General features: G+C 37.6%; 1 protein-coding gene across 20 annotated transcripts in view; it reads left to right on the top strand.

Moving 5' to 3' along the window:
* The first annotated feature begins 818 nt into the window (after nucleotides 1-818).
* afdna (afadin, adherens junction formation factor a) overlaps nucleotides 819-20,420 on the top strand; it is a 115,087-nt gene continuing 95,485 nt past the window's right edge. For 19 of the 20 annotated variants that reach the window (XM_058755528.1, XM_058755530.1, XM_058755535.1 and 16 more), the window contains exon 1: nucleotides 873-1,201. In XM_058755528.1, coding sequence (XP_058611511.1) covers nucleotides 1,100-1,201 — 102 coding nt within the window. In that variant the 5' untranslated portion in view covers nucleotides 873-1,099. Of the gene's footprint in view, nucleotides 1,202-20,420 lie in introns of all 20 variants that reach the window. The other variant, XM_058755529.1, reaches the window with a different exon arrangement.

Raw genomic sequence — 20,420 nt, forward strand, 5'->3', positions numbered from 1 at the left:
GATAAGTGTCTTTCATCATATGTGACCCTGGCCAGGTATATTTGTAGCAGTAGCCAACAATACATTGTATGGGTCAAAATTATCGATTTTTCTTTTTATGCCAAAAATCATTAGGGAATTAAGTAAAGATCACGTTCCATGAAGATATTTTGTAAATTTTCTACCATAAATATATCAAAACTTAATTTTTGATTAGTTATATGCATTGCTAAGAACTTAATTTGGACAACATTAAAGTCGATTTTCTCAAAATTTTGATTTATTTGCAACCTCAGATTTTCAAATATTGTATCTTAGCCAAATATTGTCCTATGTTGGAGAGTTATAGTGAAGCATAAATAGTCACTCTATGAAAAAAATGCGGACACTTTTAGCTATATTTGTAGCAATAGTCAACAATACATTGTATGGGTCAAAATGATCTATTTTTCTTTTATGCCAAAAAGCATTAGGATATTAAGTAAAGATCATGTTCCATGAAGATATTTTGTACATTTCTTACCGTAAATATATCAAAACTTAATTTTTGATTAGTAGGCTAATACTCATTGCTTAGAACTTAATTTGGACAACTTTAAAGGCGATTTTCTCAATATTTTGATTTTTTTTGCAAGATTTTCAAATAGTTGTATCTCGACCAAACTATACATCAATGGAAAGCTTATTTATTCAGCGTTCAGATGATGTGTAAATCTTAATTAAAAAATTTTTACCCTTATGACTGGTTTTGTGGTCCAGGGTCACATTTGTTCCCGTGCGCATTCCCGTCAGCGTCCCTCGTGAATTAATTTTGTCTGGAGTCTGTACTGGGCGCGCGCACCGCTTTGCCACAGGGAGCGCGCACGGAGCGCGATAAGACAAACCAGAGCCGGGAACGCGGAAACAGTACAAGCGGTCGACGATAGAGCTGAGGTGCGTTAACCGGCGACTGCGGGAAAGAGCGACGCTCACCACAGAAACCGCGTTTGAAAGCCCAGTTTCTGGGTGTAACAGATTGACTTTTATTTCAGGTCGTCGGATAAGAAGCCCGTTTGAGTGGATAAAACCGAACCAGCGAGGAGAAAGGCGGATTGTTTCTAGATTTAGTCGGGATTTGAGAATGTCGGGGAGCCGAGAGGAGGAGCGGCGGAAACTCGCCGACATCATCAACCACTGGAACGCCAACCGGCTCGACCTGTTCGAGATCAGCCAACCGACCGAGGTGAGTCCGCGGAGCCGCCAGCGAGCGCAGGCCGCAGCGCTCCTGAAGCTCCGCGCCGCGAGCTTCATTCCCCCAACACGCGAGCTTCTTATAGTAAAGAAACGTGGGCATGATCTGTCATAGATTTTCTTTTTGTAACGTACAAGTGGCTCTGGAACGGCTAAATCACGACGGCAGCTTTGTTGTGACTTATCTAATGCATTTTGAATCAGTTAATGGCAGGTTACGGCTATGTTGGAGAAGGTGTAGTAAAGCATAAATAGTCTAGTATGAAAAAAATGCGGACACTTTTGTCTGAGTCCCTGTTGCTGTTCGAAACTATTCGTTTTAACGTTTCTTACTATGCACCAGCCGGTCATTTAACGTTACCGGGCTAAAATCGGTGCTTGCTGTTTGTAGCACAGAGCTGCATGCAAAGCTGTCAGATTAGATGTGACCAGCTGCATAATAGTGCTGGATGATGTTGGAGATGAATGTAATAAACATGGTTTGTTAGGTTAGGATGTCAATTGATGGTCAACAGAAACTGGTCATATAAGTGATGTAACGTTAACCTGAAATGCACCGGTGGCTGTGCATGTTTTCAGATATTTATAACGCAAGCGTCATGCATGTTATCACTCCGCAATGCATTGCTATTTTTGCTTAAATATTAGCTCAGCATGTTTTAGATGCATCTAGCAAACAATCGCGGAATAAATGGGGTGTTTAACGTGCGTTGGTCTTGCATGCATATGCTTTGGCATCTGCAGATGCATTGGATTGCACAGATTTGGTGGGGAATTAGTGTTTTTAGGCGGGCAGTGCATGAATGCATTGAATGAAGGGGGTTGGGGTAAAGCATCAGGTCGGGGGTCTTCCCTGCTGATTTACTGGAACCCCCATAGTCTCTGAGAATATTCTTTGGCCCTTAATAATTCATGCATAAGTGATATTGAGCCTCTGGGGCACCTGCTGATGTGACATAATAAAAGCCTAGATTAGGTTTGTTTTGGTCTGTAGAGTGTGATTAGGAAGAAGTGGACAATGCATTAACAGAACCTTAACGAGAACCCCCTTTAAGAGCACAAACTCCTAAGATCAGCAGGAGTGTTGAAGAGCAGATGATGACGTAATGGTCTCCTCCTCCAACCAATTGTGACAGCCGATTTGCAAGCCTGCTTCTATTGTCACATTTTATTCACTGGCACATTGTATAATAACTAGAAATCTACTGATATAGTTTTTTTTTTATTTTTTACATCCAGTACTGATTTTTTCTTCTGATAACCAGTGTGCAGAATTGATTTTTGATTTTTATTGTAGTCATTAAATCGCAAAACAAATATAATGAAAATTGTGAAATTAAATAGGTTTATAATATGTTCAATTCAATAAATTCCGATAATAATAATGATTAGTTATGTCATGACATACTGCACGCAGCTGGTTTGCAATCTTAGTGGTTGCATATTTATTTTTATCTTTGTTTTGGGCTGTGACTGTTGTGCCTAAAATGCTTTGCATTTCTCACTTGAGAGTGAATGGCTATTATGTAAGGAATCATTTATGTAAACAGTCCATTAAATAAGTAGGTTACTTTACCTGTGAACCGCTACTATTTACTGTTGAATGCACAGTGGTGTAATGGCATCGACGTGTGCTTTATTCTTGGAGACACAAGTGATGCAGTATATCAGTAGACCAGCCATTTAAAAACTGTCTATCAGTCTATCTTTCTGAACACCACCGGATTTTAAAGGAGTAGTTCACCCAAAAATGAAAATTTGCTGATAATTTACTAATCCTCAAGCCATCCAGTGAGTTAAGATTAAATTAAATTTAGCATTACATCACTTGCTCACCCAGTGGATCCTCTGTAGTGAATGGGTGCCGTCAGAATGAGAGTCTAAACAGCTGATAAAAACATCACACTAATCCACAAGTAATCCTCATGACTCCAATCCATCAGTTTACATCTGGTGAAGTTAAAAAGTGTATGTTTGTAATAAAACATAATTCATCTTTAAGATGTTTTTAACTTTGAGCTAATGAGTCCTCTATCCATAATATTGCTTTTTCCTGTGTACTGTTCCATTAAAGCAAATTGGCTTAGCAATAGATAGATGCGTTCATGAAAAAAACATGTAAGTATGTCCATATGGATATTCTAAGATTTAAAGAGAAGGATCAAAATTGCCTTCTATTTGGTCTGAAATTTCGATCAGTTTATATGTAAAGATCAGTTTTGTAGCTCTATCCTGTGAAGTAGTGCATAGACAATCTCATGCTGTGCTTCCATTGTCAGCTTTAATATCACAGTCATTGGGGATTGCAGTGTGTTTACAGATCATATTTTGAGATCCAGGGCAGATATAAAAAGTGCCTTGTTATACATTAAATAAATAAGCAAGTGTGTTTAACTAGCTTAGTCATTTATTGCATGCATAATTTATCAGCTTGGGTTTCTGGGATTGTAGTAGGGATTGTTTTGCATGTTGTATCTGCAATGTGGCATCTTCCTGTTTTGCACAACTTGTTATGTTACATTGTCTTAATGAAGTCGATATGCTGCCTTTAGCTCTCTCTGTTTAGGATAAATTGCTTGCAATGTTGCTCATTTGTAATTCACTTTGGATAAAGCACCTATTAAGTGATTAAATGTAAATGAAACATTGCTTTTTATACAGTAATTAAAAAGACACAAGATAACGTTTTTGAAAGATGGCAATTCATAATCTTTCCAAAAACAGTTTGATGGGCCTGACTGTCCCCACCCTACTGACGTCTTGTGATTCCATTCCCATGTGTCTCAGACTGGCTAGTGTGAAGTCTGCTTTGGCAGGAGTTTGCATGGCTGAAAGGACATAAGAAAGATTGTGAAGTTCTGTTGTTGCTAGGGATAAACCTATAATTGGTTTGGCTGACATTTTAAATTGATATTTAGGATTTTGTTCTTTAATATAGGGTTTACCACTACATCTAGACATAATGAAAAACATAGACATTGTGGTGCACTAGAATGTGCTTCTGGGTTTCCGATTCCAGAACACTTTTAATTTTAGGCAACATTAAATTAAGAGTTTATGTATAATAATAATAAAACTGGTAACAGTGTTTGTTACAAATGCACGGTATTAGTCAAGTAAAGAAGGCTGTTCAGGGGTAAGTGATGAATAATTTAGTTATTAGTGCATCTAAAAGCAGAAAATGATGAAATATTCTGCGTGTGATTATCAGTCTGTTAAACATAATAATCAGTGTACATTTATGCATCTGGCAGATGCTTTTATCCAAAGTGACTTGCATTGCATTGATTATCAGCTGGCAATCGAACCAATGACTTGGGAATTGTTAGTAGCACCATGCTCTACTGTTTGAGCTACAGGTTGGCTTTACTGGAAGGTTTACTGTTGTCATAAAAAAAGAAACATTCGTTAACTCTAGTTTTTGTACATGAAAACAGCAAGTGTCCGAGAGGTTATACCTTCAAAGAATAAGCCTGCATTTTTTACTAAGAATGCATAGCTCAGGGTAAAGGTGACGTGAAATGGTAATCAAATCAGGTTTTCCCATGGTAGTATCTTTGCTGAACCTGATTGGCCCATTCCCAGCAGGTGATAGTTCAGTGTCACTCAGGACATGGGAAAATATTTGTGCGTGCAGGCTTTCTCATGGCAGAAGCAATTTAACAGAATGTGTAGTGACCATTTGCACTTGTTGACGGTAGTGTTGCACGATATACTGGTACTAAAAAGGTATTGCAATACCCTAAAATTGTAGTACTCATGTGCTATCACACACCAGACAGCATGTGATCACAAATTCAGATCTCTTTCAAGAGTTATTGCGCTTCAACGGTCAAATGCACACACAATTATGTTGAAATGCCCGTCTTGGCTCATGACTTAAGTAAACGTAAACAGCTGAGAAAGAAAACATGTGTATTAATAAATTGGATCTGTGCAGCTCTTAAAGTGACAGCAGGCTAATATTCCTGCTGCTGTCTGTATCTATAATGTTAATCATACAACAAAAGAAGAAATGAAAATCACTCCCTTATCTCGACTGACTAACTTTAGTAGCTTTAATAAGGATTAATGTTTAATGCAGTGCTTTACTTTGTATTAGGCCTATCTCTTACTTGAATGCTACTGTTAAACAGACCTACTCTACCTAAAAACAAGGTTTATTTAATTTGTGTTTTTGTTTGTTATATTTTTATATTTTATTTTTCCTTTTGTTTGTTACTTGCATCTATGTTCTTATTATTAAAGGGGTCATATTAGTGGTGCAACGTATCACAAAACTCAGACAGAAGTAGGTATTTCTAGGCTACTGTCTCTTTAAGACTAAATGCACGGACCTAAATACTGACATGCATTCGATTTTTTTAAATTTTTTTTTTTTTATCTTATTAAGCTGTATACGTTAACTTAAGACATGGACATAACCTACTGTGTTTACCAGAATACTTGCCAAAACGGGTATTTTCATATAACTTTGTGTGTATGCATCCATCCGGTTTCTGAATCGCGCCGCTCTCTCTCTCTCTCTTCGGGTGTTTGCGGCAGCGGCTGAGTGCAGAAAACGGTGTGCGAGTCCAGATTCGATTTCTCCTTTATCTGAATGGTCTGAAATTGCTTGAATGTGTAAATTGGTAAACGCGTGCAAATGATAACTTTCAGTCTATATTGGTTGAATTTAACAGTTAATCCGCGAATCACATGCGTGCCGAACCGTGGGGACTGGTCCGTATGGATCATCTACGATCCATTGCGCCCCTAGGTCATATGATGCGATTTTCAAGTTTTCCTTTGTCTTTGGAGTGTTACAAGCCGTTTGTGCATATATAAGATCTGTAAAGTTGCAAAGACTAAAGTCTCAAACCCAAAGAGATATTCTTTATAAAATGTAAGACTCGTCCACCCCTTCCTAAAACGCCTCATTTAAACACGCCTCCACATGTCTACCTCACTGTGTTGGAAGATTTGCATAACACTGCCCAAATGTTTACGCAAAGAAAGAAGGCGTAACTTTTTTTTTTCTCCTTTTTTCTCTACTGTAGTATTGTTGTCGCCACCGCTGCCATGTTGTAGTAATGCTGTGTGTTTCCAAATATGGTAAGGGTGTAACATTTCAGTCACTTGCTTGAAGTGTTCGGCCAATCAGAGCACACCTCGCTTTTCAGAAACATGAGCTTTGTAAACAGGCAGGGCAGAGAGGAGCAGCAATAATGTACGGTATGTGGACAATAATGTGTTTTTTGAACCTTAAACCACGTAAACACATTGCATTACAACAAATACACAAAATAATGTTATTTTTAGCATCGTCATATGACCCCTTTAACAACAAAGATCAACTAACTAATAAATGTAAAAACTGACCCCAAAGTGTTAACGCATTAATTAACAAACATGTAGTCAGTCGTTATTCACACATGAATTCATATGACTCAGGTCAGTTCTTGAATACTTCATGCCTTAACTCATCATTAGTTCATATAAAAGTAATATTTAATTTAGGTATTAGTACAAGATTATTCATGTACTGTTATTGTGAAGTGCTACAATAAAAAAATATTTTTTGTGACGCATGAACTTTTTCATCATCTGAGTTTGATGGGGCACTTTGAGGTCAATAATAACCATCTAACACTAGTCAAGTGAGTTTTTTTTTTTTATTTATTTTTTTTTTTTTAATTATTATTATAATTCAGTAAATAAAATAACCATATAGGTTCCTTGTGGGTCATTTATGATTCAATTACTTTGTTGTTTTTTGTTTTTGTCATGGTATCGGTTTAGTAGTAGTATTGCGATAATTTAGTCGTATTGAAGTCAAAATTTTGGTATTGTGACAACACTAGTTTGTAGAGCTTTTGGTCTGATATTGTTTACATATATATGTTGATAGTGTCTGCATGTTTACATAATGTTTTTTTTTTTTTTGTTAGTTTGCTGATAACTTACTGAAGGCAGTGGCTGTGTAGTGTTTGAAAGCATAAAAGTGTTCTTGTGTACAAACCATCATCTTGTGTAATTTTATACTCTGTGATGTTAGAGAACATTAGATGTGACCTCTTTGCAGAACAAACACTGTGTACTAACTGCTGGTGGATTATAATCACATACTGCGTTATATGAACTTTCATTCTGATTTCTCAGGGCATCAGAGAGTCAGGTTTTTGTGTTTAATGAGGTGCACAAGCTAAGAAAATGCAACATTTTTATGGGTCTAAAAATGTTGTGTTAGAAATTATGTGGTTTGTCACCTCAACAGCGTGTGCCTCTCTGGGAAATCATCTCCATGGTGATTTTCGTGCCTTTTATATGTGCACAATCTGAGCCTGCATTTCCTTTTCTTTTTTGTGGGTAATGTACTGCAGTCTGCACTGTAATTGCATATGTATAAAACTCATGAGGTTTCCCTCAGCAGTAATTTAAAAATCCTAATCCATATTTCCCTAATCTTTGGGGATTATAATGTGCTTTTGGGTTCATCATTGGGTTCATTTTTTTTCTCAGTCTCTTATTTTTGTCTTGAACCTTTTCTCTATCAATTCAAAAACTCCCATGAAATGGTTCAGGTGCAGTGTTGATGTGTTTACTGTTAAAACAGGAAAGTGGGGGTGAAACGTTTTTGTTTAAAATGGCCAATTCCCTTTAGTTTAAATCACAACCTGAAAAAAAAATCACATTTGACATTGTGTTGTGATTTGTTAATGAAAGTGACTGAGTGTTAGTAAAGGAAATAAAGCATTGAAACATTAAAATGTGTTTTTAATATTTAGTTATATTTTGCTGGATGAGCATATTAATTTTGCCAACTTTTAGGAGTTCACTAGCATGTAGAATATGCTCAAAGCTAAGAGACATGAACTAAAAGCTACAAGACTTTCAAATCTTGTCTTTAAAATATCACCGTTTAACAATTGCCTAAATCTTCTTGGAGTTCTGATCTGTTCCAAAGTCATTTGGCTTTCATTTATTATTCAAAGTCTTTTAATGAAGAAATAAGGGTTTATGAATCTGTGATTTCCTGCAGAAACGACGATGTTCAGGTTTTGCTGAGCTTTTTGTCGACTGCGGCTGGTGTTTTTCTCTGAACCTGTAGCCGTTGACTGAGCCCCTGTGCAAAGGCTGCGTGTTGAATCATAACAAGTGGCCTCACGTGGTGCAGAGGGTGGGGTTCCTATCGGAATCATTGTATTCCACTCTCATGCTTTTCCTCCTCGTACTGTGACTGCATTCCACTCACACACACATGTGCTTCACCCTCCCTCCTGCAGGAGAGCGTTTCATTTCCCAGCTACAGGCAGAAAACAGCTCGTCGGCCCTGTTGTGCAAGTTCAGCATGAGAGGTTGTCAACAAAGGATCAAATTTGATGTAAATTCTATGCAGCTGGTTTGATATTTGATTAATAAATGATTTCTGATATTTTTCAGTAATCACATTAAAGTTACTGTTTATATAAAAGCATCACTACTTGCATTGCATATAGAGTTTACATTTTAATTTTAAAGGAATAGTTCACCCAAAAATGAAAATTTGCCAAAAATGTACTAACCCTCAGGCTAGGATGTAGATGAGTTTGATTCTTCAGGAACAGATTTGGAGAAATTTAGCATTGCATCATTTACTCACCAGTGTATCCTCTGCAGTTAATGGGTGCCGTCAGAATGAGAGTCCAGAAAGTTGATTAAAAACATCACAATAATCCAAAAGTAATGCAAGTAATCCACAAGCTGCATATTTGTGATAAACAAATCTGTCTTTAAGACGGTTTAAACTGCTGTTTTTAGCTAAAATACAAATCCTCAATCCATAACACGGCTTTCTCCAGTGAAAAAATTTGTCTTTTCTGAATCAGGAGAGAAATCAAGCACTGTTTACAAGCAAAAGCCATTCAGAACACATTTTACTAGATTTTGACGAGAGAGGACAACAAGGGATGGACTTTTTCACTGGAGGAAGTGTTATTATGAATTATGGACTGGTATTTGCCAAACGCAGTGCTTTAAAGTTAAAATTCTATCATCATCACTCACCCTCACATTGTTCCAAACCTGTATGACTTACTTTCTTGTGTTGAACTCAAACAGAAGAATGATGTTGAAGAGGGATGGTAACCAGCAATGTTTTAGTTAAGTATTTTAAAAATGTGTTTTTAACTTGCTATAAAATTACGTTTTGTTGATTAGTTGTTCCAGGTCTAATTTCAAAATTGGATCAAAATCAGACTCACACTTATTAGTGTCTTGCACATTTTTTGGATATAAAATGGAATACAAGTAGATGGCATTTGTTGCTGACATAAAATACATCACCCATCCACATATTCCAAGATCAAGGCACCTAGACTTCCTTCATCCACCCAGTGACTTTGATCCTGTTGTTTTTGTGAGGTGGTTCTGCGGTCTGTGCACACAAACACCTTATTGTCATGGTGCTGAATGGCTGTCGTTAGACTCGATGGATGTCCTGTGAATGGGAGGTCTGATCCCAACCCTAGCCTTGGCCTGTCAGTCTCTATTAATCTCCCGGGAGGCCCCGATGGTCAGTCAGTGGCCGCTCCAGGGCTGACCTGATTGGCCATCGTTGATCGTTCCCTCCAACAAACACCCTTTGTGTGCAGTCCCGCTGTCTTTGTGTGTGTGTGTGTGTAGTCACACACAGGTGACCTCACAGGATCAGACAGCTTTCAGAGCTGTTGACTTGTCTGTTTACACTGTTCTTTCCAACATGCCTTCTCATCAATTTACAAACACAGACAGCAGTTTTTTTGAGTTTATTTGAGTTAATTCTCTGTTTCTATTCCCCAGACTCACTGAATATCCTTGCACTAAATTTGGGGATCTAATGTCAGATTTTTGTTGCAGAATATTTCTCAAATCATGTGAGGAAATCTCTGATGGTATTGTTTTGAGTGCTTAGTGTTGAGAAATCTGACCTATCACACCCTCCTAAAGTTTATTTCTAAAGTGCAAATGTTCCTCAAAGCTTAGCCAAATATTTTGTGGCATGTTGCACATTTTGGAATGTATCATTTGTTGTTACACTATGCGTGTGTCCTCCCATGAGCGTCAAACTCTCTTTTCAGTTGGCGAGCATTCTGGAACGTCTTGTCCAAGTGCTCTGGACCGTTCTTGAGGCCTGTTCTTGTTTTCTGCACTTTTTTTTTTTTTTTTGAGTACCAACAGTTACAGAAAGTACTGTGGCAGGGCCATGGCACAGTTGTGTGTTAGTAATATCATGTAACTATGTTTTCCTTCACTTTTATAAATTAAAATTGGAGAAAATAGCTTATAGATTATAACTTATAATTACAAAATAACACTTTATAGTATAATAAGTATGATGATATTATATTTAAAAAAAAAAAAAATTCAAATTCATAAAATGAAACTAAAAATGTTATAAATATTTGAAAAATAAATGTAACTTTAATTTTTATCTTATTTTTAATGATTCATGTACCATTTTGAGATTGAGATGGTACTTAAAGGTATCATGGTATAGCCACACTAGTGCATTTTCTTTGAGTGACCATAAGCTATATTTCAATATACTGTATGATTTTGTAATATTGTGTGCTCACTGTCATGTCCTTGATAGAGAGATTTTTATGCTGATTAAAATTTAATCCAAATATAATTAAAGTAAAATTGAATGTTGGAGAGATTAGTCGTAATGTCAAACAAGTAGGTCGATGGGAATAAGCCTTTTTCTCACATAATTAAGGAAAACTAAGCAAGTGGAAATTCCATGTTTGAGGCACACATTGGCCCCTTTTATTGTTCTGGAGTGTTCCACACTTTCAGCTTGTTCAGTGACACTCAGGGCCTGTTTTATTTTCTGTGTGGTCAGACTCATTAGGTTTAAACATCCTCACTCGGTCGAAATAGGGTGTGCGTTCACTACCATTGTGTGGGTTCATTCACGCTCCCCGTACGATTGTGATTGTTTGTATATAATCTTGGAAACTGTGAGTTGTAGTGTTCCTGTCCATAGTTCAGCACAATAGAACTTAACATTTGGTTGGACTGAGGAATGTTGCATCATAGAATGTGTGGCTATGGCATCATTACAGCTTATTGAAAGGTTCATGGTACGGCACAGTGACTGCATTATTACTTCAGCACTGTTTTGAGCGCAAAATAGTGATTAGAGCACAATCAGGCCGTATCGTACCGGCTGATATCACTGTTGTTGTAATGCATGTTGCACTGAAAATAGTCTTTGTTGTGCAATTTTGATAGCTGATCCTACAGCCTCATTCAGCAGCAGATTGATGTTTAATATTATATACTCAGTATTTTGTCTAGTATTGGTTTGTATAATTTTATTAAATGTGTAATAAATTGTATTAAATTTAGTGCCTATTTTGAGAATACTTTCATCTAAGAATAAAAGAATAGTATTATGTTTAATTACTCTATCATATTTAAATCCCGTTCATGGTATTCTACAGGATTTTCCTCAAAATGAGTGCAGAAAAACCTCTACCGATTCAGTGTGGCCATGCATATAAGCAAAAAAAAAAAACACGCTTAGACCTCAGCACTTGTAATCTCTGCTGAATTATGGGGGCCGAGCTCTGCTGCTGAGAAGGGTTGAGGGAAAATGACCACAGCATCAGCACTCTGTTTGTGTTGGACAGAGGAGATAAGCACAGCCATCCTGTGAGTGTGTGTGCTGGCCTTAAGATAACACTGGAATGAGAGTTCAACCACAACAGAAAGGCCTTCTGCTCTCATGGGACAGAGAACGGGGACGGCCCTGTCAGCTACTCACTGTCTGAAAGTGCTCTGCTAAATCACAGCCCAGGAAACGCCTAATGACTGATGGTTCAGACTAGCGTGGAAGAACCACAGCGCTCAGAGAGGATGTTCTGCTTCCCGAATCGCCTCATTTGGCTTTTAAATGCTTTCAGGATCTCAGTGGGAAAAACATTTTGTGACGCAACAAGTTTCCGGTGACAACTTTTAGCAGGCCTTTAGTCTAAATAAAACCAGCTTTGATATGGCTGCTATTAAATGAAATGCATATTCTGTGTATTTCAGAGTAAAGCGTGGCAGTGTGTTGTTACACACATGAGTAGCTCATGATCCTGTGTTTTCAGTATCTCAGAGCACCTCAGTTCGCAGTAAATGCTGTAATGATGTTTGGATTTCTAAACGTCTGACTAAAGAACGTGTTTTTCATTTTAAAGAAATCTTTGATCTTTTTGACTTTTTTAGTTTTTTAATTTAAGTGTGTTAACATATATAAAATTTGAAAAAGTGTACTTGTATACCCTTTTAAAAAGTACTTAAAGTGCTTTTTGTCCTCTCTCCAATAGCCTTGGCCTACAAACTGGATCTACAATCCAATCCACTCGTTATTGCTACTAGCAATAACAAGGAGCAAATTGTGGTTTTAGCAGGCTGTGATGTAAACTAAAGGCTATTGGCTAGTTAAAAATGAAGACAGTGATGACAATGGGGCAACTTTGAAGAAGTTAAACCAGGAGAAGATATCCTGAAAGAAAAGGAAAGATTTGTTGCCCTCCTGTATTATGGTTTCATAACATTGTGGATGTTTATAGTGGTTTTATATCTGCGTATAGTGTATGGAGACCACCATAAGGCCAATAAACAATCTTGTGTTTTAGTCCATTAACATTTTTTGAAGCCTAAATTTTCACATCTTTTTCTCAGCATTGTAACGGCTGTACCTGAGCGGAGCAAGTGCTTTCTTTGGCAGTTGTCCGGGCCTTTCCGTTGTAGCTCTCCACCCCACTAGGGCCCCGTGTCGGGGGCGGGGGGGTGGACGACATTACCTACGGAGAGCAATAATATTGTAACAAGCAGACAATGCATGTATGGGAGATGACCTCTGCAGGAGAGAGTTTCCAAGCACAACACCGCTCCTCAGATGTTTATTGAACTAGACAGCGATTTCGGCCCCAGAGAACGTCTTTTGACATGAAAGGCGTCTCCTCCCTGCACAGATGTCTTCACTTCATCTCTTTCTGTTTATGAAACCTGCTCTGCCCAATCTGAAATCACACGTATGGATGTTATAAGCATGACGTGGGTGCCGTCTCGGTCTACAGATGCAGGGACAAACGAGGTTTGTGGGCCGTCTGGGTGGTTTTGCGGACTGAGTTGGTGGGTGGTGGTAGCCGTAGGTGTGGCGATGTGGTTGGCTTTCGGACGGCTTGGTATCTGATGGGCCTCTGTATGCTGTCTGGTTCTGGTGGGTGGTGTAGTGCTTGGCGTGAACCTTGGGGGAAATCCTGCTCGAAAAAATCACTTCCATATGGGACGAGCAGTCTGCCTTCCACGGACAAGCAGGGAAGGAGGTGTCGGATCGGTTTTGCTGTTGACATGCATTTATGAAGAGTAGTGTTTGTGTATAAACTATTTAAAGTGAACGGCAGGCACACCCTCGGTGTGTGGCTTGAATTCCCCTCTTTAGTCATCACGTCCATTTACTGTACGAGTAGCTCATCGTGCCAGTGTGTGGCCATAATGAAAGTTTAAACATGGGTAGAGTTACACCTCTTTGCAAAGTTTCACTGTTTAGTCTCATACTGAGTGTTAATGTTGCTTAAACAAGGCTTCGAAATGAAAATATGGATGTGAGAGGATGGGAAAAACTAATCATTGAAACTGTTTCCTGATGAATTGTAAATTAATCAGGTGTAATTGGATGTGTCAGCAAATTTCTTTCCCCTAATGTACAAGTCCGCTCAAGGCAGATGTAATTGGACTGTGTGCTGTTACATAATTTAGAGGGCTTGGTGTGTGTGTGTTTGTCACAAGTTGAACCTGATACTGTTGTTTGCATGCACACACATGCACTCGCACACACTTCTGGATCTGTCAAACCTATGAGTTACACACATTCCACAGGTTTTCCAAAATGCAGAAAGATATTATCTTCATTTACTCACTGCCATGTTGTTCCAAACCTGTATGAGTCTTTCTTATGAACACAGATATTTTGAGAAAATTTCTTACTAAGAAGTCTCTTCTGCTTACACAAGCTGCGTTTATCTGATTAAAAATACCTTAAAAGCAGTAATATTGTTAAATATTATTACAATTTAAAGTGCCCCTATTATGGATTTTTGAAAATTACCTTTCAAGTAGTGTGTAACACAGCTCTAAGTGAACGAAAACATCCTGCAAAGTTTTAAATCTGAAAGTGCACTGTATATAAAGTTATTTTCTCTCAAAAGAAAGAGTGGACTCTGAATTAAAACGAGTCATTTTTAAAATGAATCCCAAGCCGTTTCTTGTTGACGTTAACATGAAACGGCATATTGCCCGCCCACTTGTTGGTCTTTTCGCATTGGTCTGAATGAAAATGCAGATTCATTATTTGCTACTAGGCGCCGCTTTTGGAGCGGTAAAAATAGCAGTTTCCCCGGTAACGGCTGTACACAAAGCAGCCCTGCGTTCACAAATGCTGCTTTATCAGGCGTTACAGGCATGATGAAATGAAAATGAAATCGACCAATCACCAATCGAACCAATCACCGCAGATTAGCGTCATGCAAAGGAGGGGTTTTGAAAAATGAATTGCTGAGCGAATCGTTTGGGAGTCGTTGAGCTAATAAGGAAAAAATAAATGCATATTATAAGAAAATTAAAGTGTTTTTTTGGACCTTGCATGCATGTCAACCTGTTGTTGGGGAATCCCAAAATCAAAATATTAACCTTTCATAACCCATAATAGGGGCACTTTAAAATGACTGTTTTCTATTTTAATATATTTTGAAATTGAATTTAACTGAATTTTCAGCATCATTAGTCCAGTCTTCAGTGTCACATGATCCTCCGGATATCATTCTAATATACTGATTTGGTAGCATTTCTTATTATCAATGTTGAAAACAGTGATTGAATTCTATAGCATTCTTCGAGGAATAGAAAGTTCAAAAGAACAGCATTTATTTTTTTACCACCCAGACCCTGAGACTGTGATGTATTCCACCAGTGAAGCCCGGTTTAGAAAGCACGTTTTGTGCCTGGCTTGTCTATACGGTTAGGATAGAGACTGTTTGTCCCAGTTGGCTGTCTCTTGCTCAGACTGTTAGACAGAGCTGAATGGTGTCCTGTGAAAAACAATCAGTGGTTTCTGTCAGGCCCAGCTATTCTCACTGTGCACCAGTTAGATAGACAGCAACTTTCTTTGGCACAGGCCTCTCTAGTTGGTATTTGGGGGGTCAATTTTGTGGGACAAACTACAGTCATGGCCAAAAATATCGGCACCCTTGGTAAATATGATCAAAGAAGGTTGTGAAAATGAATCTGCATTGTTAATCCTTTTGATCTTTTATTTAAACAATTCACAAAAATCTAACCTTTCATTGGATAATAATTATTTAAAATGGGGGGGAAATATCATTATGAAATAAATGTTTTTCTCTAATACACATTGGCCACAATTAACGGCACCCTTTTATTCAATACTTTTTGAAACCTCCATTTGCCAGTTTAATTCCTATAATGCCTGATGAGGTTAGAGAACACCTGACAAGAGATCAGAGACCATTCCTTCATCCAGAATCACTCCAGACCCTTTAGATTCCCAGCTCCATGTTGGTGCTTCTCTTCAGTTCACACCACTCATTTTCTATAGGGTTCAGGTCAGAGGACTGGAATGGCCAGCAGAAGCTTGTATTGTGCTCAGTGACCCATTTTTGTGTTGTTTTTGAGGTTTGTGTTTGGATTATTGTACGGTTGGAAGATCCAAACATGGCCCATTATAAGATTTCTAACAGAGTCAGTCACTTATTGATTTTTTTTATCTGTTGGCATTTGATAGAATCCATGATGCCATGTCTAAACAAGATGTCCAGGACCTCCAGCAGAAATATAGGCCCAGAACATCAAAAATAAAGCAGTATATTGCATTGTACACTTGGGGTACTTTTTATCCCCGTGTTCACCAAACCCATCTTGAGAGTTTGCTGCTAAAAAGCAAATTTTTTAGTTTCATCTGACCATAGAGGCCAGTCCCATTTGAAGTTCCCAGTCATGTCTGATAACTGAATATGCTGGAGTTTGTTTTTGGATGAGCTAGGAGAATTTTTCTTGAAACCCTCCCAAACAATATGTGGTGATGTAGGTGCTGTTTGACACAGGTTTTCTGACCCTGAGACTCAACTATTTTCTGCAATTCTCCAGCTGTGGTCCTTGGAGAGTCTTTAGCCACTCAAACTCTCCTTCTCACCGTGCATTAGGATGATCTAGACACACGTCCTCTTCCAGGCAGTTTCGTAACATTTTATGTTGATTGGAAATTCTTAATTATTGCCCTGATGGTGGAAATGGGAATTTTCACTGCTCTAGCTCTTGTCTTAAAGCCACTTCACTAATTTGTGAAGCTCAATTATCTTTTGCTGCACAACAGAAATATATTCTTTGGTTTTTCTCATTGTGATGGATGATTAAGGGGATTTGGGCTTTATTTTCCCTCCTATTTATATTTCTGTGAGGAAGCCATGGCTGGATAATTTCATGTTCATAATCACCCTGGAGTGCTCAAAATTGTGAATATGAATGGGAATATTCTTCAGAGATATTTTACTCATAAGAATTTCTAGGGGTGCCAATAATTGTCCAACGTGTATTTGAGAAAAACATTTATTTCATAATGATATTTCCCCCCCCATTTTAAATTCTTATTATCCAATGAAAGGTTAGATTTTTGTGAATTTTTTTTAAAATAAAAGATAAAAAAAGGATTAACAATGCAGATTAATTTTCACAGCCGCCTTTGATCATATTTACCAAGGGTGCCGATATTTTTGGCCATGACTGTAAATGTGTTTTAGTGCTTGCTAAGGCTCGCATTGCTATCACTTAATTAAAACTTTCATGTTCCAGTCTCTTAATTAAACCTTTAATACAATCACTGATCAAAAATAAAGTAAAAGAGCTGTGCAATATTATAGTTTAAGAACGCATTTCCATTTGAATATAACTTAAAATATCGGTTACACTTTATATTAGGTGGCCTTAACTACTATGTACTTACATCAAAAAATAAGTACAATGTACTTATTGTGTTCATATTGTATTGCAAAACACTTTGCTGCTATTGAGGTGGGATATGGGTAAGGTTAGGGACAGGTTTGGTGGTAAGGGTAGGTTTAAGGGTGAGTTAAGGTGTAAGAGATTGGTTGACAGTGTAATTATAAATGTAATTACAGAAATTAATTTAAATGTAAGTACATAGTAGTTAAGGCCACCTAATATAAAGTGGGACCAAAATATCTTCTATTCCAGTGATGCAAAGCTGACGATGCAAGTCTTCATGCACGTGTCACCTAATCTTTAAGGGTTGGTTGAAATCCCTATTGCTGAGGATTCAACTTTTATCTCTTTATGAATCTTCAAAAAGACTTAAACTTGAATCATTCTGATGAGTCCTTCACTGAATTAACTCACTGAATCTGACTCATTTACCGAACTGCAAGTTATCATTACTTTAAAGTGATGCCAGTCTCAAAACAAAGCAAGTTTTGTGTATTTAAAGCTTGTGAACCTTTAATTAGATTGACTTACTGACTGGTTGTTCATATGATGAAACATGTAGTTTATTTCTAGATGATATTTTGATTTAAAAAAGACATTGAAATAGATTTATATGTGACCTTTCCAAGAACCACCTAGACAGCTACACCTTGTTTTATGGCTGCGTTTACATGACGTAACGCCCATGATTTCACGTTGACTGTATTCTGGAGTGTGTCATTTTCTTGTCTGATTATCCCTTGTCCTGTCACACCACAGGTTGGTGTTGTTTTTTTCAGCTATAATGGTATGGTATGTCTTCAACAGGGTTTTATGGGAGGAATCCTTGTTCCCTCTCATGACTCATGGCTGAATTGCAAGTGTCAAGGGGAAAAAAACCTCCCACTCTGTGATCGGTTGGGCATTTAAATCTTCTGCCACTTAACCGCCGGATTTTATTTAACTGCCCGGTACTATTTCTTCCCCTCAATTTACTGCCAGTTTGAGCTGAAGGGGCAGTTCTCATCAGGCCCAGTGGCCTTGTGGGAAGATTTCAGGACCAGGGTAAATTACTCCAGCTCAGGAGACAGTAAATGGCGTGGCACCCTCGTGATCTCTCCGGTTACAATGCTACTACTGTACTGTCATGGCCTAACCTTGGTCCTCCCATTTATTAATGCACCTGTCATCGCTATTAAGTATTTTCTGTCTTTGATTTTTGACACTGCAGTTGTTGAGACGATAAATAACGCCTACCCGCTCAATTACGTATCTGGTAACTCCACCAATGCAGACTGAAAATGAAAGAGCGGACATTGTGTTATTGAATGAATGATGCATGTATGTTTTAAAACAAGGAGTAAGATATTCAAATTTTGTTCCTGTTCTGTGCTTTCTGGTGAATCATGTTATTAAAAGGTTGTGGTTTGTGTGCTTACAGGAAGTTTCTGATATAATTTTACACAGTTGTCAGTATGTAGTCATGCGACGATCACCACCATCAAATATTTACTTGGATGCTTTCGTTCTGCTGCGCTACTCTGAGCACTAACGCCTTCAATAACTGGAGGGGAGGGTGTGAGACGAAGGACATGAGTCCATGAGAGATGACAACTTGCATCTGGAATTCATTACGGACACTGATGTGAAACGGGCCCTTTATCGGAAACACTGTCATCAGGTTCATGACAAGTGCCTCAAAAGTGTTTCTTTGAAACTGCTTAATAATTGTTGACGTTTTTGCTCTAGAGACACGACACCTGGCAGGTCAAGTAATGTTGGGCTTTCTGTGTAACTACATGGCATTTCTTGTGTCAATCACTGATTTTTTTTGGATTATTTTTTTCCTTTTTCTTAAAATCAGCATAAATCAAACCTTTCATTTATTTAATTTCTTTGTGCATGATTCATCAGAGCATGTTGTTCTAAAAATCTTAAATATTAATTAGATACATTTTGTTGATTTAGAAATACAGTAAAAACAGTAATATTATGAGATGTAATAACATTACTAATTAGTAATATTAATAATATTAAACTGCATTTTATTCCTGTGACGGCAAAGCTGAATTTTCAGCATCATTACCCTGGTCTTCAGTGTCACATGATCCTTCAGAAATCATTCTAATATGCTCATTTGCTTCTCAATCATTTCTTATGAACGATGATAAATATTAAGCAGGCACCATGATACATTTTTTCAGGATTCTTTAAAGTTCAAAATAACACCATTTAAAAAAAAAAAAAAAAAAATGGAAATCTTTTTTTAACATTTATACATGACTTTGCTGTCACTTAAGATGAATTTAATGCAACTTTCCTGAATAAAACTATTCATATCTTTTAAATAAGAAAGAAATGTACTTTTTGTTGGTGTTATTTTTCAGTGGATATTAATGTGCCACATTATGGAAGCTAAACATGCTGCAAATGTCATTTTATGTTGTCTTTAATAGTCTCTCTTTGAAAAAAAGCATAAAAATTTCCAAAACACGTCACTATGATTTGGTGAGCGTTTTATATTTTCTCTCTCTCTCTCTCTCTCTCTCTCTCTCTCTCTCTCTCTCTCTCTCTCTCTCTCTCTCTCTCTCTCTCTCTCTCTCTCTATAGGACTTTGTAGTGACTGAGATCAAAGTCTCCTTTGTGCCTTTTGAAATTCTCACTTTGCAACCTTGATTTTAAAAACATGGTGCTAAAAGACCGAGGTGGGTGTCTGTGTCCTAACGCCGCGACGGGGACACAAACACTGAAAGCCTGTAAATTGTCCACCTTTTCCTCTGTATTATGATCACCTCAGTGAACACAAATGGCCGCTGGGGAGCTCAGGCAGGTGTGCAGGCCCCTGCTTTGACTGCTTTTCCATAAATCTGAGCTGATTTTTTCAATCTGAGCTGATTTTTTCAAAACATAACAGAGAGCAGACCATCATTTCCCCCAAATTACAAGGCCGGACATATTCAAACAAGTCAAGATGAGGATGAATAAAACGATGAGGAAGGACACATTGCAACTTCAATGTAGCTGTACACTACTGTTCAAAAGTCTGGGGTCAGTAAGATTTTTTTTTTAAAGAAATGAATACTTCTAGTTAGCATGGATGCATTAAATTGATTAAAAGTGACAGTAAAGACATTTATAATGTTATTAAAAATTGTTTCAAGTAAATGCTCTTCCTTTTGAACTTGCAATTCATCAGAATCCTGAATTGTTTCTTGAGCAGA

Source organism: Onychostoma macrolepis, chromosome 20 (genome assembly GCF_012432095.1).
Source record: "Onychostoma macrolepis isolate SWU-2019 chromosome 20, ASM1243209v1, whole genome shotgun sequence".
NCBI classification, from domain to species: domain Eukaryota; kingdom Metazoa; phylum Chordata; class Actinopteri; order Cypriniformes; family Cyprinidae; genus Onychostoma; species Onychostoma macrolepis.